Source organism: Aotus nancymaae, unplaced genomic scaffold (genome assembly GCF_030222135.1).
Source record: "Aotus nancymaae isolate 86718 unplaced genomic scaffold, 86718_ANA_hifiasm-v0.15.2.pri h1tg000092l, whole genome shotgun sequence".
Taxonomy (NCBI): Eukaryota; Metazoa; Chordata; class Mammalia; order Primates; family Aotidae; genus Aotus; species Aotus nancymaae.
In genome coordinates, this window is record NW_026988507.1 from 10,710,085 (window position 1) to 10,723,725 (window position 13,641).

The 13,641-nt window shown below is 35.3% G+C and overlaps 1 protein-coding gene across 20 annotated transcripts in view; it reads left to right on the forward strand.

Annotated features, from left to right (window-relative positions):
- The window catches only part of KIF21A (kinesin family member 21A), a 153,968-nt gene that overhangs the window by 76,724 nt on the left and 63,603 nt on the right, over positions 1 to 13,641 (forward strand). For all 20 annotated transcript variants that reach the window (XM_012465612.2, XM_012465613.3, XM_064369836.1 and 17 more), the window contains exons 4-10: positions 1,098 to 1,247; positions 1,976 to 2,110; positions 2,623 to 2,790; positions 6,332 to 6,447; positions 10,889 to 11,084; positions 11,774 to 11,963; positions 12,294 to 12,357. In XM_012465612.2, coding sequence (XP_012321035.1) covers positions 1,098 to 1,247; positions 1,976 to 2,110; positions 2,623 to 2,790; positions 6,332 to 6,447; positions 10,889 to 11,084; positions 11,774 to 11,963; positions 12,294 to 12,357 — 1,019 coding nt within the window. The remainder of the gene's footprint in view (positions 1 to 1,097; positions 1,248 to 1,975; positions 2,111 to 2,622; positions 2,791 to 6,331; positions 6,448 to 10,888; positions 11,085 to 11,773; positions 11,964 to 12,293; positions 12,358 to 13,641) is intronic.

The following is a 13,641-nucleotide window of genomic DNA, read 5'->3' on the forward strand; positions in this document are numbered from 1 at the left end:
GATAGGTTTACAAAGTGGTAGGAACTTAATGACTACAGTTAAAAGTAGGGGAAATATGTGAGAGATAATAGGTCTGAGGTTGTAGTGCTTATCTGGTGGAAGAAATTGTTATCCTTTCATAGGAAGACAGATACTTTGATGTAATATCCAAAGGTTGTGGTGGGTTTAGATTAATTTAGGCCATCTAGTCACATAGAAGGAAAATAACACTAAGGACATCTAAGATTTGAGCAATATTGCACTTAGGTGGACAGTGGCATAATTCTGGGTTCTTGGTACAAAGAGTATTTAGTCTAAATTACCTAATCCATGAGCTAATCATTTTTGTCATTGATGAAACGTTTTACTCAGCATTATTTAGCACAAAATAGAAAAATTAGTATCAGTTTTTTTACTGCTGGTTTTAATGGATATTCTTATTTAGTAAAAACTGAAGAGAATGTAACTATGTATTTCTAAAGAAAGTAAAAGATGGTAGAAGAAAAGAAACTTATTCCATCTTCCCTTTCACCCTCCAAAATGTTGTTAGGCATTGTAACTTTAAAACATACTGATAGAAAAATAGGTGTGTATATCCTCTTCTAAGGAGTTATTTGGGTTTTTTCAGCCACTCTTTATACAGAAACACTAATATTGTTGCTGACCTTGCAAACATGCTAAGTGTTAGTCTTTCTACGTGTTAAGAAAGGTTTCAGGGCAATAGGAAATATGTTTTTAGCTCAAGTAGTAAAAATTCTTCAAATATTCTGAACCTTAAGATTTGTCTGCTTTTGGCACATGTTTCTAGGGTTTGCCTGTATTTGTAAATATTTGATTATCTCTTGCAAAAGATTAGTAGATCATTTTAGCTAGTCCTCAACCCATTAGTCATGATTAAGTCACTTACTGTTCTTACTCTTGTAAATAAATCTGGCATTTACTTATAATTGTTATAATAATTGCCTCATCCGTTTTCATGTGTTATTTTGAAAAAAATATGTGTAATTTTAAAGAACTTTAAAAATTTGTGTGAAGGAAAACATTGTGTAATGTGTTATTATGACAACTACCCAGGTAATTTCTGCTAAAATTAGATTTCTGATGTTTCTTTTTGATAGCTCTATAATGAAGAGGTCCTTGACTTATTTGATACTACTCGTGATATTGATGCAAAAAATAAAAAATCAAATATAAGAATTCATGAAGATTCAACTGGAGGAATTTATACTGTGGGCGTTACAACACGTACTGTGAATACAGAATCAGAGGTAATATTTACGTTGTGGTTAAAACAGAGCACAGTTGGCTTTATTTACTTAGTCAACTTTGCTGATAGTCTGCTTGAGATCAAGATATGAAATTTGTATCCTGAAGCATGACATGGAATTAAAATCTTGTCTTATTTCCTCATTTTTAAAAATCAGGGTATTAGTGTAAAAATATCAAGGTTATGATAAAGTAAGCCTATTTGTCATAGTGTCAAAAGAATCTAAGACAATTTATGAATAGTTTTCATTCACAGCTAGAGAAAGAGGGTCAGACAATTGACGGTGAAGGATGAGACCACAATTCTTTTGTACTTTTTGCTTTAGCCTATGTAGAACTGTATCATGGCTCCTAAAGGGAGATTGTTAAGAAAAATTACAAAAAAAAAAAATAAATAAGGAAAGATAGAGAAGAGCCTGAATAATTCAAGTTATTGCTCAGTTTGTACCAAAGTGTTCTACTGTAACAGTTTTGGAATGGAAACTGCAAATGTCAGCAAATGGCAAACAAGGGAATCTCAGTGTTTTCTTCTATTTAAAAAATAATACACTATTATACTGAGAAGTTCATCTCAAAAAGTGCCTGTAACTAAACTAATGATGTGAAAATCCACATCTTTTATATCCCTTAATATAGTGGGGTTTTGGCCCTTACCTCAGACTTTGGATTGTATAGCATCTTGTTTAAATAATTGTTTAAGTAAAGTCCTCTGTTTCTTCTCCCTTACCAGATGATGCAATGTTTGAAGTTGGGTGCTTTATCCCGGACAACTGCCAGTACCCAGATGAATGTTCAGAGCTCTCGTTCCCATGCCATTTTTACCATTCATGTGTGTCAAACCAGAGTGTGTCCCCAAATAGATGCTGTGAGTTATTATTTCTAATTTCTTAAACTTTTAATTTTTATATCCCTAAACCACATGACTCCTGTGAGAATGTATTTCAGTCAAATTCAGTTCATTTAGTCATTCTTTTTTCTAATTTCCTCTTCTGATCCTATTTAAGTTGAAGCTGGTCAGCCATGTAAGATCTTGAAATAAAAAATTGTGTATATGTCTGATAAACCAAAAAGCATGCTGTGGCCATATGGTGTTTGATGTCATCACCTGAGACCCTTTACTTTTGTGGATTATATGCTATAGGTTTCCCTTCATTAGCATAGACTCAGTTGATAATAGTTGAGTTCTGACCGTTCGGCTTTTTTCTGACTTTAAATTTCTAATTGCCAGCAGACATTTTTGAATTTATTATTTATTTGGCATTATGTCTGTTTCTTTGGTTGTGTCTTTATGTCTATATGGGATGAATGCAAGATAGGTTTGGAGGATATTTAATATCACATTAATAAAATATTTTCAATTATTTTTCTTAATTTCAGGACAATGCAACTGATAACAAAATTATTTCTGAATCAGCACAGATGAATGAATTTGAAACCCTGACTGCAAAGTTCCATTTTGTTGATCTCGCAGGATCGGAAAGACTGAAGCGTACTGGAGCTACAGGCGAGAGGGCAAAAGAAGGCATTTCTATCAACTGCGGACTTGTAAGATTAAGGCTTTGTGCTGAGAATATATCAGAGCTTTTCTGTTGTTCTTTTGTCTTTTGTAATGTGTAATACCCATAAGGAAATCCTTCAGACACTGAACTGAGAAATGAAAATTATAGAACAGTTATTAGTAATGCACTGAATCTCTGATCTCACACTGTAGGCATTTTTCTTTTTTTAATATTACAGATTATCTTCATGTATATAAATTTAGTTTTACTAAAATTTATATGTGCAGAAAATTATATATATATGTGCAAATCATTTGAAAAAGTATTTCCACATTTAACAATATACTGCCAAAATCAAATTATTTATTTATTTATTTATATCTTTTATTTTTTTTTAAACAGGGTCTCACTTTCTCACCCAGGCTGGAGTACAGTGGTGTGATCATGGCTCACTGCAGCCTTGACCTCATGGGCTCAATTGATCCTCCCACTTCAGCCTCCCTAGTAGTTGGGACCACAGGCAAGCATTACCAAACCCAGATAATTTTTGCATTTTTTGTAGAGATGAGGTTTTGCCACATTGCCCGGGCTGGTCTCAAACTTCTGGGCTTGTGAGATTCACTCACCTCAGCCTCCCAAAGTGCTGGGTTTACAGACACCAACCGCTGCACCTGGCCCCAAATTTAATATTAGATTATTTCATGGGTGAAGACCTTCAAAGTAGCCTTTTGATAACATTTTGTGACAGTCATTTTATTAACATTAGAAATTATAATAAAATTTTTTTAGTAATGACTTTTTTAAAACGATAATTTTTCTAGATTATATTAAGAATTAACTTTAATACCATGCCACCTAGTGGTATTTTGATTGGAAAACTCCTTGTGATTTAGCATAAAGCTTCATTATAAGGAAGAAAATATTTTAGAGCAAATTTTTGTGTATTAAATTTTTTTTATTGTCTTCGTTACAAAACTGACATTTGTGCCTGCACGAAAGGAATGGCATCTCTAAATTCTTGCGATGCCAATAGCATCAGAGTTGTAATCACCCAATGGATTCCTTTTGCCCGCTACCCAGATAGAGCTGATTTATCAAGACGGGAATTGCGGTAGAGAAAAAGTTTAATGCAAACAGAGCCAGCTAAATAGCGGAGTGAGTTTTATTAAATTAGTCTGTCTAGAAATTCAGAGACTACAGTTTTTTAAAGTATAATTTGACAAATGAGGGGGCTAAGGGAGTGGGGAGTGGAGATTGAAATCATAGGTGGTCTAAGTGGGTTCTTCTTGCTGTCTTCTGTTCCTGGGTGGGATTATAGAACTAGTTGAGCCAGATTATCAGTCTGTGTGGCACCAGCTGCTGCATTAGAATGCAGGGTCTGAAAAATATCTCAAATACCAATCTTAGGTTTTACAATAATGATCTTATCCATAGGAGCAGTCGGAGAGGTTAGGAATCTTGTGGCCTCTGGCCGCATGACTCTTAAATCAATATTTCTAATCTTGTGGCTAATTTTTAGTTTTACAAAGGTGTGCTGATCCTCAGGGAAGAAGAAGACTTGTTTCAGGAAAAGGCTGTTATCATCTTTTTCAAAATTCTTTAAACTATAAACTAAATTCCTCCTATAGTTAGCTCAGCCTATGCCCAGGAATGAACAAAGGAAGTTTAGAGATTAAAGGCAAGATGGAGTGGATTAGGTTAGATCTCCCTCACTGTCATACTTTTCTCACTGATACAATTTTTGCAAAGGCAGTTTCAGAATATGTCGTGTCTGCTTTCCTCCCATTAATCACCCCCCAGCATTTGCTCCTATATCATTATGACCCTTCTGTGTGGAAATTATTAACCAAGGCTTATTAGAGAGAGCCAGACCTTCCAACTCTAATACTCATCTTGATGGTCCAACCATGTGGGTAAATGTTGTGTAAAAGGGCATGCCTGGATTATGGACTTGGCGTATTGTTCTGAGTTTCTTAGGAGATAAAATCATTGTGGTAGTTACATTCATGCTGTCAGGAAAAGACAAAAGCTATTGCTTTGTTTTCCTCTTTAGGTTCGTGAAGCATGTTGAGACACATCTAGTAGAGTTTCAGTATAACCACTGCTTACGCCAATAGCCACTCTGGAAAGAGGAAACTATGACAAATGTGATCCTGTTGCCACTCCGTGCATGATCTATGTCTCTTAACAAAGTCATGATTGTAGATGTTTGCATTACTGATGGCTAGTGTGAACAACATTTTGGATAATGTTTATCTTGTAGGTAATAATTTAGTGGCAGTAGGAAAAACAGCAGGGTGGCTGGAGGAGTGACTGCAGAGTTCTGTAATTTGGCTAGTTTTTAAATAATTGGATGCTAACACATATCTTATTGTATTTGTTTCTTTTCCTTTTTTATTTTATTTTTTATTTTTATTTATTTATTTATTTTTTTGGAGATAGAGTCTCATTCTGCCACCCAGGCTGGAGTGTAATGGTATGATCTCAGTTCACCACAACCTCTGCCTCCCAGGTTCAAGTGATTCTCCTGCCTCAACCTTCCGAGTAGCTGGGATTACAGGCACATGCCACCATGCCTGGCTGATTTTTGTGTTTTCAGTAGAGATGGGGTTTCACCATGTTGGCCAGGCTGGTCTTGAACTCCTGACCTCAGGTGATCCACCTGCCTCAGCCTCTCAAAGTGCTGGGATTACAGGGGTGAGCCACCATGCCTGGCCTGTCTTATTTTATTTCTATGGATAGATACACTTCCATAGGAATACCTTGTTCAGATAAATCATACTGATGTTTTTATTGTGATTAAAGAAGATTTTCTTTTCTCATAGGGAACTGTATTGCAAAATGAAAGTTTTCATCACACTGTTAAACTAACTTAACATTTTATTTTTTCATTGAGTTGAGGAGAAGAATTTGTAATATGAATGGACAATTTTCTGGAGACATAACCTGATGCTGTGATAATTCTAGGGATAACTAAAGTTGTCAGTCTTACAACATTTCTATTTTGAAAGAAAATCTCTGAATAAGGCCGGGTGCAGTAGCTTATGCCTGTAATCCCAGTGCTTTGGGAGGGATTACCTGACATCAGGAGTTTGAGACCAGCCTGGCCAACATGGTGAAACCCCATTTCTACTAAAAATATAAAAATTAGCTGGGTGTGGTGGCAGGCCCTGTAATCATCAATACTCGAGAGGCCGAGGTAGGGAGAATCACTTGAGACTGGGAGGTGGAGGTTGCAGTGAGCCAAGATCACATCACTACACTCCAGCCTGGGCAATGGAGTGAGACTTTGTCTCAAAAAAAAAAAAACCTCTAAATAGAAGTTTAAACATTTGTGAGTTATGGATACGTGTGTTTATATATACCATATATAGTACTAATATATACATATGGTATTATATATAGTACTAATATATATATGTACTAAATTTTCAGTAATGTTGGTTACAGATGTAAAACAAAACCAAACACAAATATTCTGAATTCTATTATGTCCCTATATTATTTTCTATAAGCTGTCTTTATTTAAAGGTGTTATAATTAGTAAATGTGTATCATTTTGCTGTCTTTCTTTCTCTTTCTTTTAGTTGGCACTGGGCAATGTAATAAGTGCTTTGGGAGACAAGAGCAAGAGGGCCACACATGTCCCCTATAGAGATTCCAAGCTAACAAGACTACTGCAGGATTCCCTTGGGGGTAACAGGTATGCACAGATTATTATCCTCTACTCAGAGTTTTGATTATTCATTATTAAGTAAACTTATAAGGTGATTTATAAGAACTGCTTTTATTATAAAGCAAACTAATAGAATGAGGAACTAATCCTTATTAAGAACCTCAAATATGTAATTTTGTATGTTATTTCACATAATCTTTCTAGCATCCTTTGAGGTGTAGGTATTATTATTCTATTTTCTAGATAAGGAAAATGAAATATAGAGAGGTTAGGTAATTTATTCAAGGTCACTTAGCTTGTATATTAAGTCAATAGTATGGGGACTTTCTCTATTATTATAATTTCTGCTTTAAGTACTTAGCACAGAGTAGATACCTAATAAAATTTTGTTAAAAAAGCAAATACTGTTTTCTAAGTAATTACAAAGGAATTAAAATATTATTCGTACTTTTTTTTACAGTTTTCTAAAAATTCAAATTTTTTTTATACGTGGGAAAACTTCTTAATGTCCACTGAATGAAATACAGTGTGTTGGCTAGTTATTTGCCAATATCACTGACATTCTTGCTTTCTCATACCTTGCACCATTCTGATATGTTTCATCAGCTAAACACTTGTTTTTTTGGTAGTATATTCCCCTCTGTAAACATATTGGCTTTACAAATGGAAACATTTTTGACATTTAAATTCAATCTTAGCACAATTCAACAAGTTACCAACAACCACAGTGTATCTATTTTAGTGTCTGCAATAATCTAACATCATATTTACTGAAAAGATTATTAGATGCTACACAATGAATCTAGTATTTAAACTTGCAAAAGTTTCTTTTTGAACAACCGTGTTAGTTTGTTCGTGCACTGTCATAAATAAGTGGCTGAGACTGGATAATTTATATAGAAAAGAGGTTTAATTGGCTCACAGTTCTGTAGGCTCTACAGAAAGCGTGATTCTGGCATCTACTTGGCTTCTGGGAGGCCACAGGAAACTTACAGTGATGGTGGAAGGCAAAGGGGGAGTGAGCACTTCACACGACTGGAGTAGGAGGACGGCGGGGGCGGGGGGGGCACACACTTTTAAACAACCGGATCCCCTCAGAACGCTATCATGAATACAGTTCCAAGAGGGAAATTTGTCCCCAACATCTAATCACCTCCCACCAGACTCCACCTCCAGCACTGGGGATTACAATTTGACATGAGATTGTGCAAGGGCACAGATCTAAACCATATATACAACTATTATCTGAATAATTTTGGATAATATGAAATCAATTTAAGTTTATAATCCATTTGGTTTAGAAATAAAGTTCTGTTTTGTAGAATACAACATTGTCATTTTTATGTTTCTTCCCTTTGTGTAATATTGGCATTTGTCCTAACTCATGTCTCTTCCAGCACATCCTACATACGGAAGCAGTTTTCCTTCCACTCTCACGTATTTCCTCCTTGTGTTCTACATTTTCGGTTTGATCTTCGGTATTAAGAGGAGTCTTATTGTAACAATAAAAGTTTTCATTTTTTTGGCCAAGTGTACATTTTTTCAGGTTTTCTAAATTGTAGCCTTTCCTTGTTTTATTTCTTAACTGTAAAACAAAGCAGAGATTATGAATGTCATCCCCTTACAAGTTAACTCTTGAAAATTTTGATACTTTTTAAAGTTTGCTTGCCTTGTAAATAGTCTAAGATATTTTCACTGTGGGTCTTGAATTTCTGTTGAGTTTTAGACAGGCAATAGCTAAATAGTCTCATGTTCCTCATCCATTTCCTTAATGGGTGGTAACCCCTCAAAGAAGATTACCCTTTCTAATTCCTTTCTTTGTGTGCCTCAGTTTTTGCTTAAAATTTTAGGATTGCATTCCTAGTGTAAAAGCACTGTACTTTGTGTAAGCCTTGGAGAGCAAAATATCTTCATTTTTTGAAGTATATACAAATTAAACTTAAAAGAAAAATGAGACCAAGGATATATTTGAAAATAAGCTCCATATGTTTATGTGCATAATTTAGTGTCTTTTTAAAAATCAACCTGGCTTTTTTACATTCATAGTGTTTAATATAACATCATAACCAGTTTATGGCAAAAATTCTGGAAAATACAGTAAAGTATAGAGCATGAATAACAATCATTCATATTTCTAGCCGGGTGGGGTGGCTCATGCCTGTAATCCCAGTACTTTGGAAGGCTGAGGTGGGCAGATCACCTGAGGTCAGGAGTTCAAGACCAGCCTGGCCAACATGGCAAAATCCTGTCTCTACTAACAAAAACAAAAAAATTAGCTGGGCATGGTGCTGTGTGCCTGCAATCCCATCTACTTGGGAGGCTGAGGCAGGAGAATTGCTTGAATCCAGGAGGCAGAGGTTGCAGTGAGCTGAGATCATGCCACTGCACTCCAATCTGGGTGACAGAGTGAGACTCTGTCTCAAAAAAAAAGAAAAAAAAGAAATCACTTATATTTCTAATACCTAAAAGTAACTACTGCTAACATTGTGATGTATTTTCTTACAGATGTATAACTTAATTTGTAAGATGCATAGTATACAACATAATAAAATATTTAAATAATATAGTTTCCTTTAAAACAGAATTGTGGTTTTTGTGTGAACTTTTAAAAGAAATATCTTTAATATTTTCTTTGAGTTTTTCATAAATAGAATCATTCTTGAAATGTATATATTTTGGGTTTTGTTTAATATATGACCTTTTCCCCATATAGTTGATCCTAGTCTGTTTCTCTCTTTCTTGACTTTCACTATCCTTCTTAAGCCTGTGATCCCATTGCTTCTCAAAGTATTTGTTAGAGGCGAGTCCTTCCCCTATTTCCAATTTGTGGTGGGTTAATATTGTGCATGACCGTACAGAGCTTGTCCCATTTGTGACTCCCCATGGGAGTTTGAAAACACTTGATCTGATCTATATTCAGTGACAGGAGGTCATGGATTACAGCAAGTTCAAGTGTTGTGGAAGTTTCTAAAGTGCTTATTTGCAATTTCTGCACTACTTAAACATTTTTTGTAAAGAAGTGAGAAATAAATGTATGTACCTGTGCTTACTCAAAGTGTTATGGGTCAAAGAAGGCTAATATATATTTATTTTTCTCAATTTTACCTAAGTAAAAATAATTTGCAGACTGGCATTAGACTGGGGACCACACTTCAAGTTGCCCTACTCTCTAATCAGCATCCATAATCCTCATGCTTACTGAATTACCTTATTTTCTTTATCAAAAGAGAAAACTAAAATGGCATGAATTATTTTAACTTTCTGACCCCCAGTGAATATTATGTACACATGACACACACCACAAACAATTGTTAATGACCTAATATTGGTTCAAATATTGTGTTATATGTTTAGAAGTACACTGATAAATAAAACTTGATAATCCCTGTCCTTTAAGAATTTAAAGTGTAAGAGTTTTGGGGTCTATAAAATTTCGATATAATAATAATAATATAATGAATGCAAAAGAGATATGCAAAAGGTGTGAGGAAGCAGAAAGGGTACAGACAAACTGAGGATTCAGTTCTTGGATTAGGTGATACCTTAGTTGATTATTAAATAATAGTAACAGTAGGGGTAAGCAAGAATTGTAGGAAAAAGGTGTGGAATGGGAACTCTTTTAAAAGGGTACCTACAAGTACTGTGTTGAGGTTATTGTAGAAAGAGAAGATTGGAAGTAGGAGGCTAGGAGGCTAAGATTATGATTGACAGCCGTTGATTTTTCTACCAGGATAAGTAGACTGCTCCTAAATTGCAGTTTCTGCACATTTTTTTAAGTTAGTTTCTGAGTGTCCATTAGAATCTCCATGTCTGTTTCATTGACAAACATAATAATTGGGTCATACTTAGCATTTCACTATCCTAATTTTTGTTGGCTAAATCAATTTATCATGACCGTAAAGTAATGTTTCTCACTTTTCCTGTGTAATCTGGCCAGAAGCTGGAGTTCTGATCATTCAGTCATAAATGACAGTTTATATAATGAAACACAAGAATATACTAAGTACACTTTTTGTTCCACTGTGATTTGATTTTGTGTGCAATTCTTTGCTGACATCAAAAGTCAGGATATGGGTGATTAAATAAGAATAAATTTTTAAAATACTGAAAGAATAAAATAATGAAAGAAATGGTTTTTGATTTTCAATTTAATATATTGTAGTTAGTTTAATTTTAGAATTACTATGTGCTGCTTCAAATCTTTTTAGCAAAGAGATAAGAAATAAATGTTTGTGCTTGTGCTTTCTCAAGGTCAAAGGCAAATAATATAAATATGTTTCCCGAAAGTAAACAAAATCTTTTTCTTTAACACAGTTGTAAAGTACAGGGGCTTTTAAATTTGCTCATTTTTTTTTTTTTTGGTATCTTGAAGAGAAAATACTCTTCAAATGGCAGGAGTTTAAAAATGATCATTTTAGAATTTTAATTGCTTTTATCTGTAAGCCTAATTATTATTTGTAACTTTCAGCCAAACAATCATGATAGCGTGTGTCAGCCCTTCAGACAGAGACTTTATGGAAACGTTAAACACCTTGAAATATGCCAATCGAGCTAGAAATATCAAAAACAAGGTTATGGTCAATCAGGACAGAGCTAGTCAGCAAATCAATGCACTTCGTAGTGAAATCACACGACTTCAGATGGAGCTCATGGAGTACAAAACAGTAAGCAAATGAATTTGACTTTGCAGTTTGTGATACATCTAAGACTGGCATGTTCTGAACACAATAATGCCTTTTTGTGTTAGCTTACACATACGTGTCTCTGGTTATCATAATCGTGGCCTCCTTCCTTTTGGAGGTAAGAGTCTCTAGTTTTCTTTGTGGGTAGTCTTTAACTATATTCAGTCTAACCTAACAATTGTTTGTGCAAAAGTTTTCCTACTCAATAATTTTTGTTTTTAAGATGGAGACTCCCTCTGTTACCCAGGCTGTAGTGTAGTGGAGTGATCTTAGCTCACTGCTACCTCCACCTCCTGGGTTCAAGAGATTCTCCTGCCTCAGTCTCCCAAACAGCTGGGATTACAGATACCCACCACCACACCTGGCTAATTTTTCTATTTTCAATAGAGACGGGGTTTCACCATGTTGGCCAGGCTGATCTCGAACTCCTGACCTCAGGTAATCTTCCCACCTCGGCCTCCCAAAGTGCTGGGATTACAGGTATGAGCCACTGCACCCAGCTAAACAATTTCTTTAGTAATAAATGCATTGCGGAGTGTTCTACTAGAGGGGAAAGGATTTCTTTTGCCTTGGGATTGGTAAGATAAAAGGGCATAGTCATAGAGTATGCTTAAACAAAACTTTTGTATTTAAGGCTCCTCAGCCAACAAGGACATATTTTCCTTTACTAGGGTAAAAGAATAATTGATGAAGAGGGTGTGGAAAGCATCAATGACATGTTTCATGAGAATGCTATGCTACAGACTGAAAATAATAACCTGCGTGTAAGAATTAAAGCCATGCAAGAGACGGTTGATGCATTGAGGTCCAGAATCACACAGCTTGTTAGTGATCAGGCTAACCATGTTCTTGCCAGAGCAGGTATGTGGATAGGGTGGGATAAATGAGGGTTTAACTTCTGGATGGCAAGGAACATTCCCTCTCATAGTTGAAATAGAAATGCCAGTCTCTGTGTATACAATCTGTGGTTTTAAGTTGAATACCTAATTTTAAAAAATAATAAATTCTTATATAAACAAAATGTTCCCTTTGTATCATATTATCTTATGGTCTGCTCTATAATGAAGGATAGAAAATTTACTGTAAAAATTGTGTTTTAAAGAATTGTTTTGTTTCCTGACTTTTTTTTCCTCCTGTTTTGTTGAAGTCTTAATTTAAAGGAAATTTTTAATTTCATATTTTGTCTTCCAGGTGAAGGAAATGAGGAAATTAGTAATATGATTCATAGTTATATAAAAGAAATCGAAGATCTCAGGTATAGTTCATGTTCTATAACATATAATGCACATGTTTATTTTGGGTTTTGTAATATTATAATATTTGTATTTGTTGGGCTTATTGTTTAGCAGTTGTCTATGGTGATATTTCAGCCCTTTGGTCAGGTTAACGTTAGGGGACTGGTTACTTATCTTTCCCTTAATGTCATGTTCCAAGCTCCTTTCCTCCCTATTCTTCCCATATTATCATCCCATATTACTCTCCTACTCTTACTGCTGTATCCATTATTGTGTGCTTACCTAACTTGACATACAAAACAGGCAAAATTTATGTTGCTGAAGTTATCTTTGATTCCTTTCCTCCATATGCCTCTTCCCCCATCACTTGGGAATAGATCAATATCTACACGTCATCTCCAATTTTTTGAATCTCCTGTTCTCTTTTACATCTTCAGCTAGTCTTACATGTAAATCATGGCATTCCTACTAATTTGCCTGCCCCTCTGTGGTACATCCATTTACATTTCATACAACATGCCACACATACTTGCATATGTCAACACCATGATAGGGGCTGGGGCAAGCATGACATACTGAGTTCACACTCTAGGTTGGGCAGCATACATAAATCATCACATGCAGTAAACAGAATGACAACATTTAGTTAAAGGATGCCCATGCCTGATGTAGGAATGTGGAGGGGACGAGACTTGGGGAATAGGGTTGGGAAAGAAGGTTAAGTCAATTATATTTTCAGGTTCCATGGTTTGCCGTGATGACTGAGCTATTTTTCCCTTGAAGGAAAACTCCAGTCAGCTCCATGGGGGAGCATCTTAGTAGTTCAAATCTCACTTCTGCTAACCATTTTCAGAGCATAAGCAAATGAGAGGAGATCATCTTTCACATTTACCCATTCTCTTTCTCTTCCTCTGGCTATTCTAGAGGTTCTCAAACTGTGTGACAAGTACTGTCTCCACTGTTTCTGCCTCCACAAGCCACACTGGATCTCGTAAATGTTTCAAAAAGCAAAAACAAATGAAAACGCATCCCAATGTGGCAATATAGTTATTCAAATATAATTTTATTCTGTGTATGTGTGTGTGTACATATATATGTTATATATATCATTTTTCATGCTTCATGTTTTTGGCAGAGATCTTTGGGCACTGCATCCTGTCTCTGCTCAGCAGCCAATCTGGACTTGCAGTTTTTACCCCATGTTGGCAGTACTGTTCCCTGCCTACTGCTAAAAATTTGTTCTCTGACCAGTCTTTCCTGATTTTGTTGACCCCATCTTTACCATTCCCTGAGACAGAACTGAT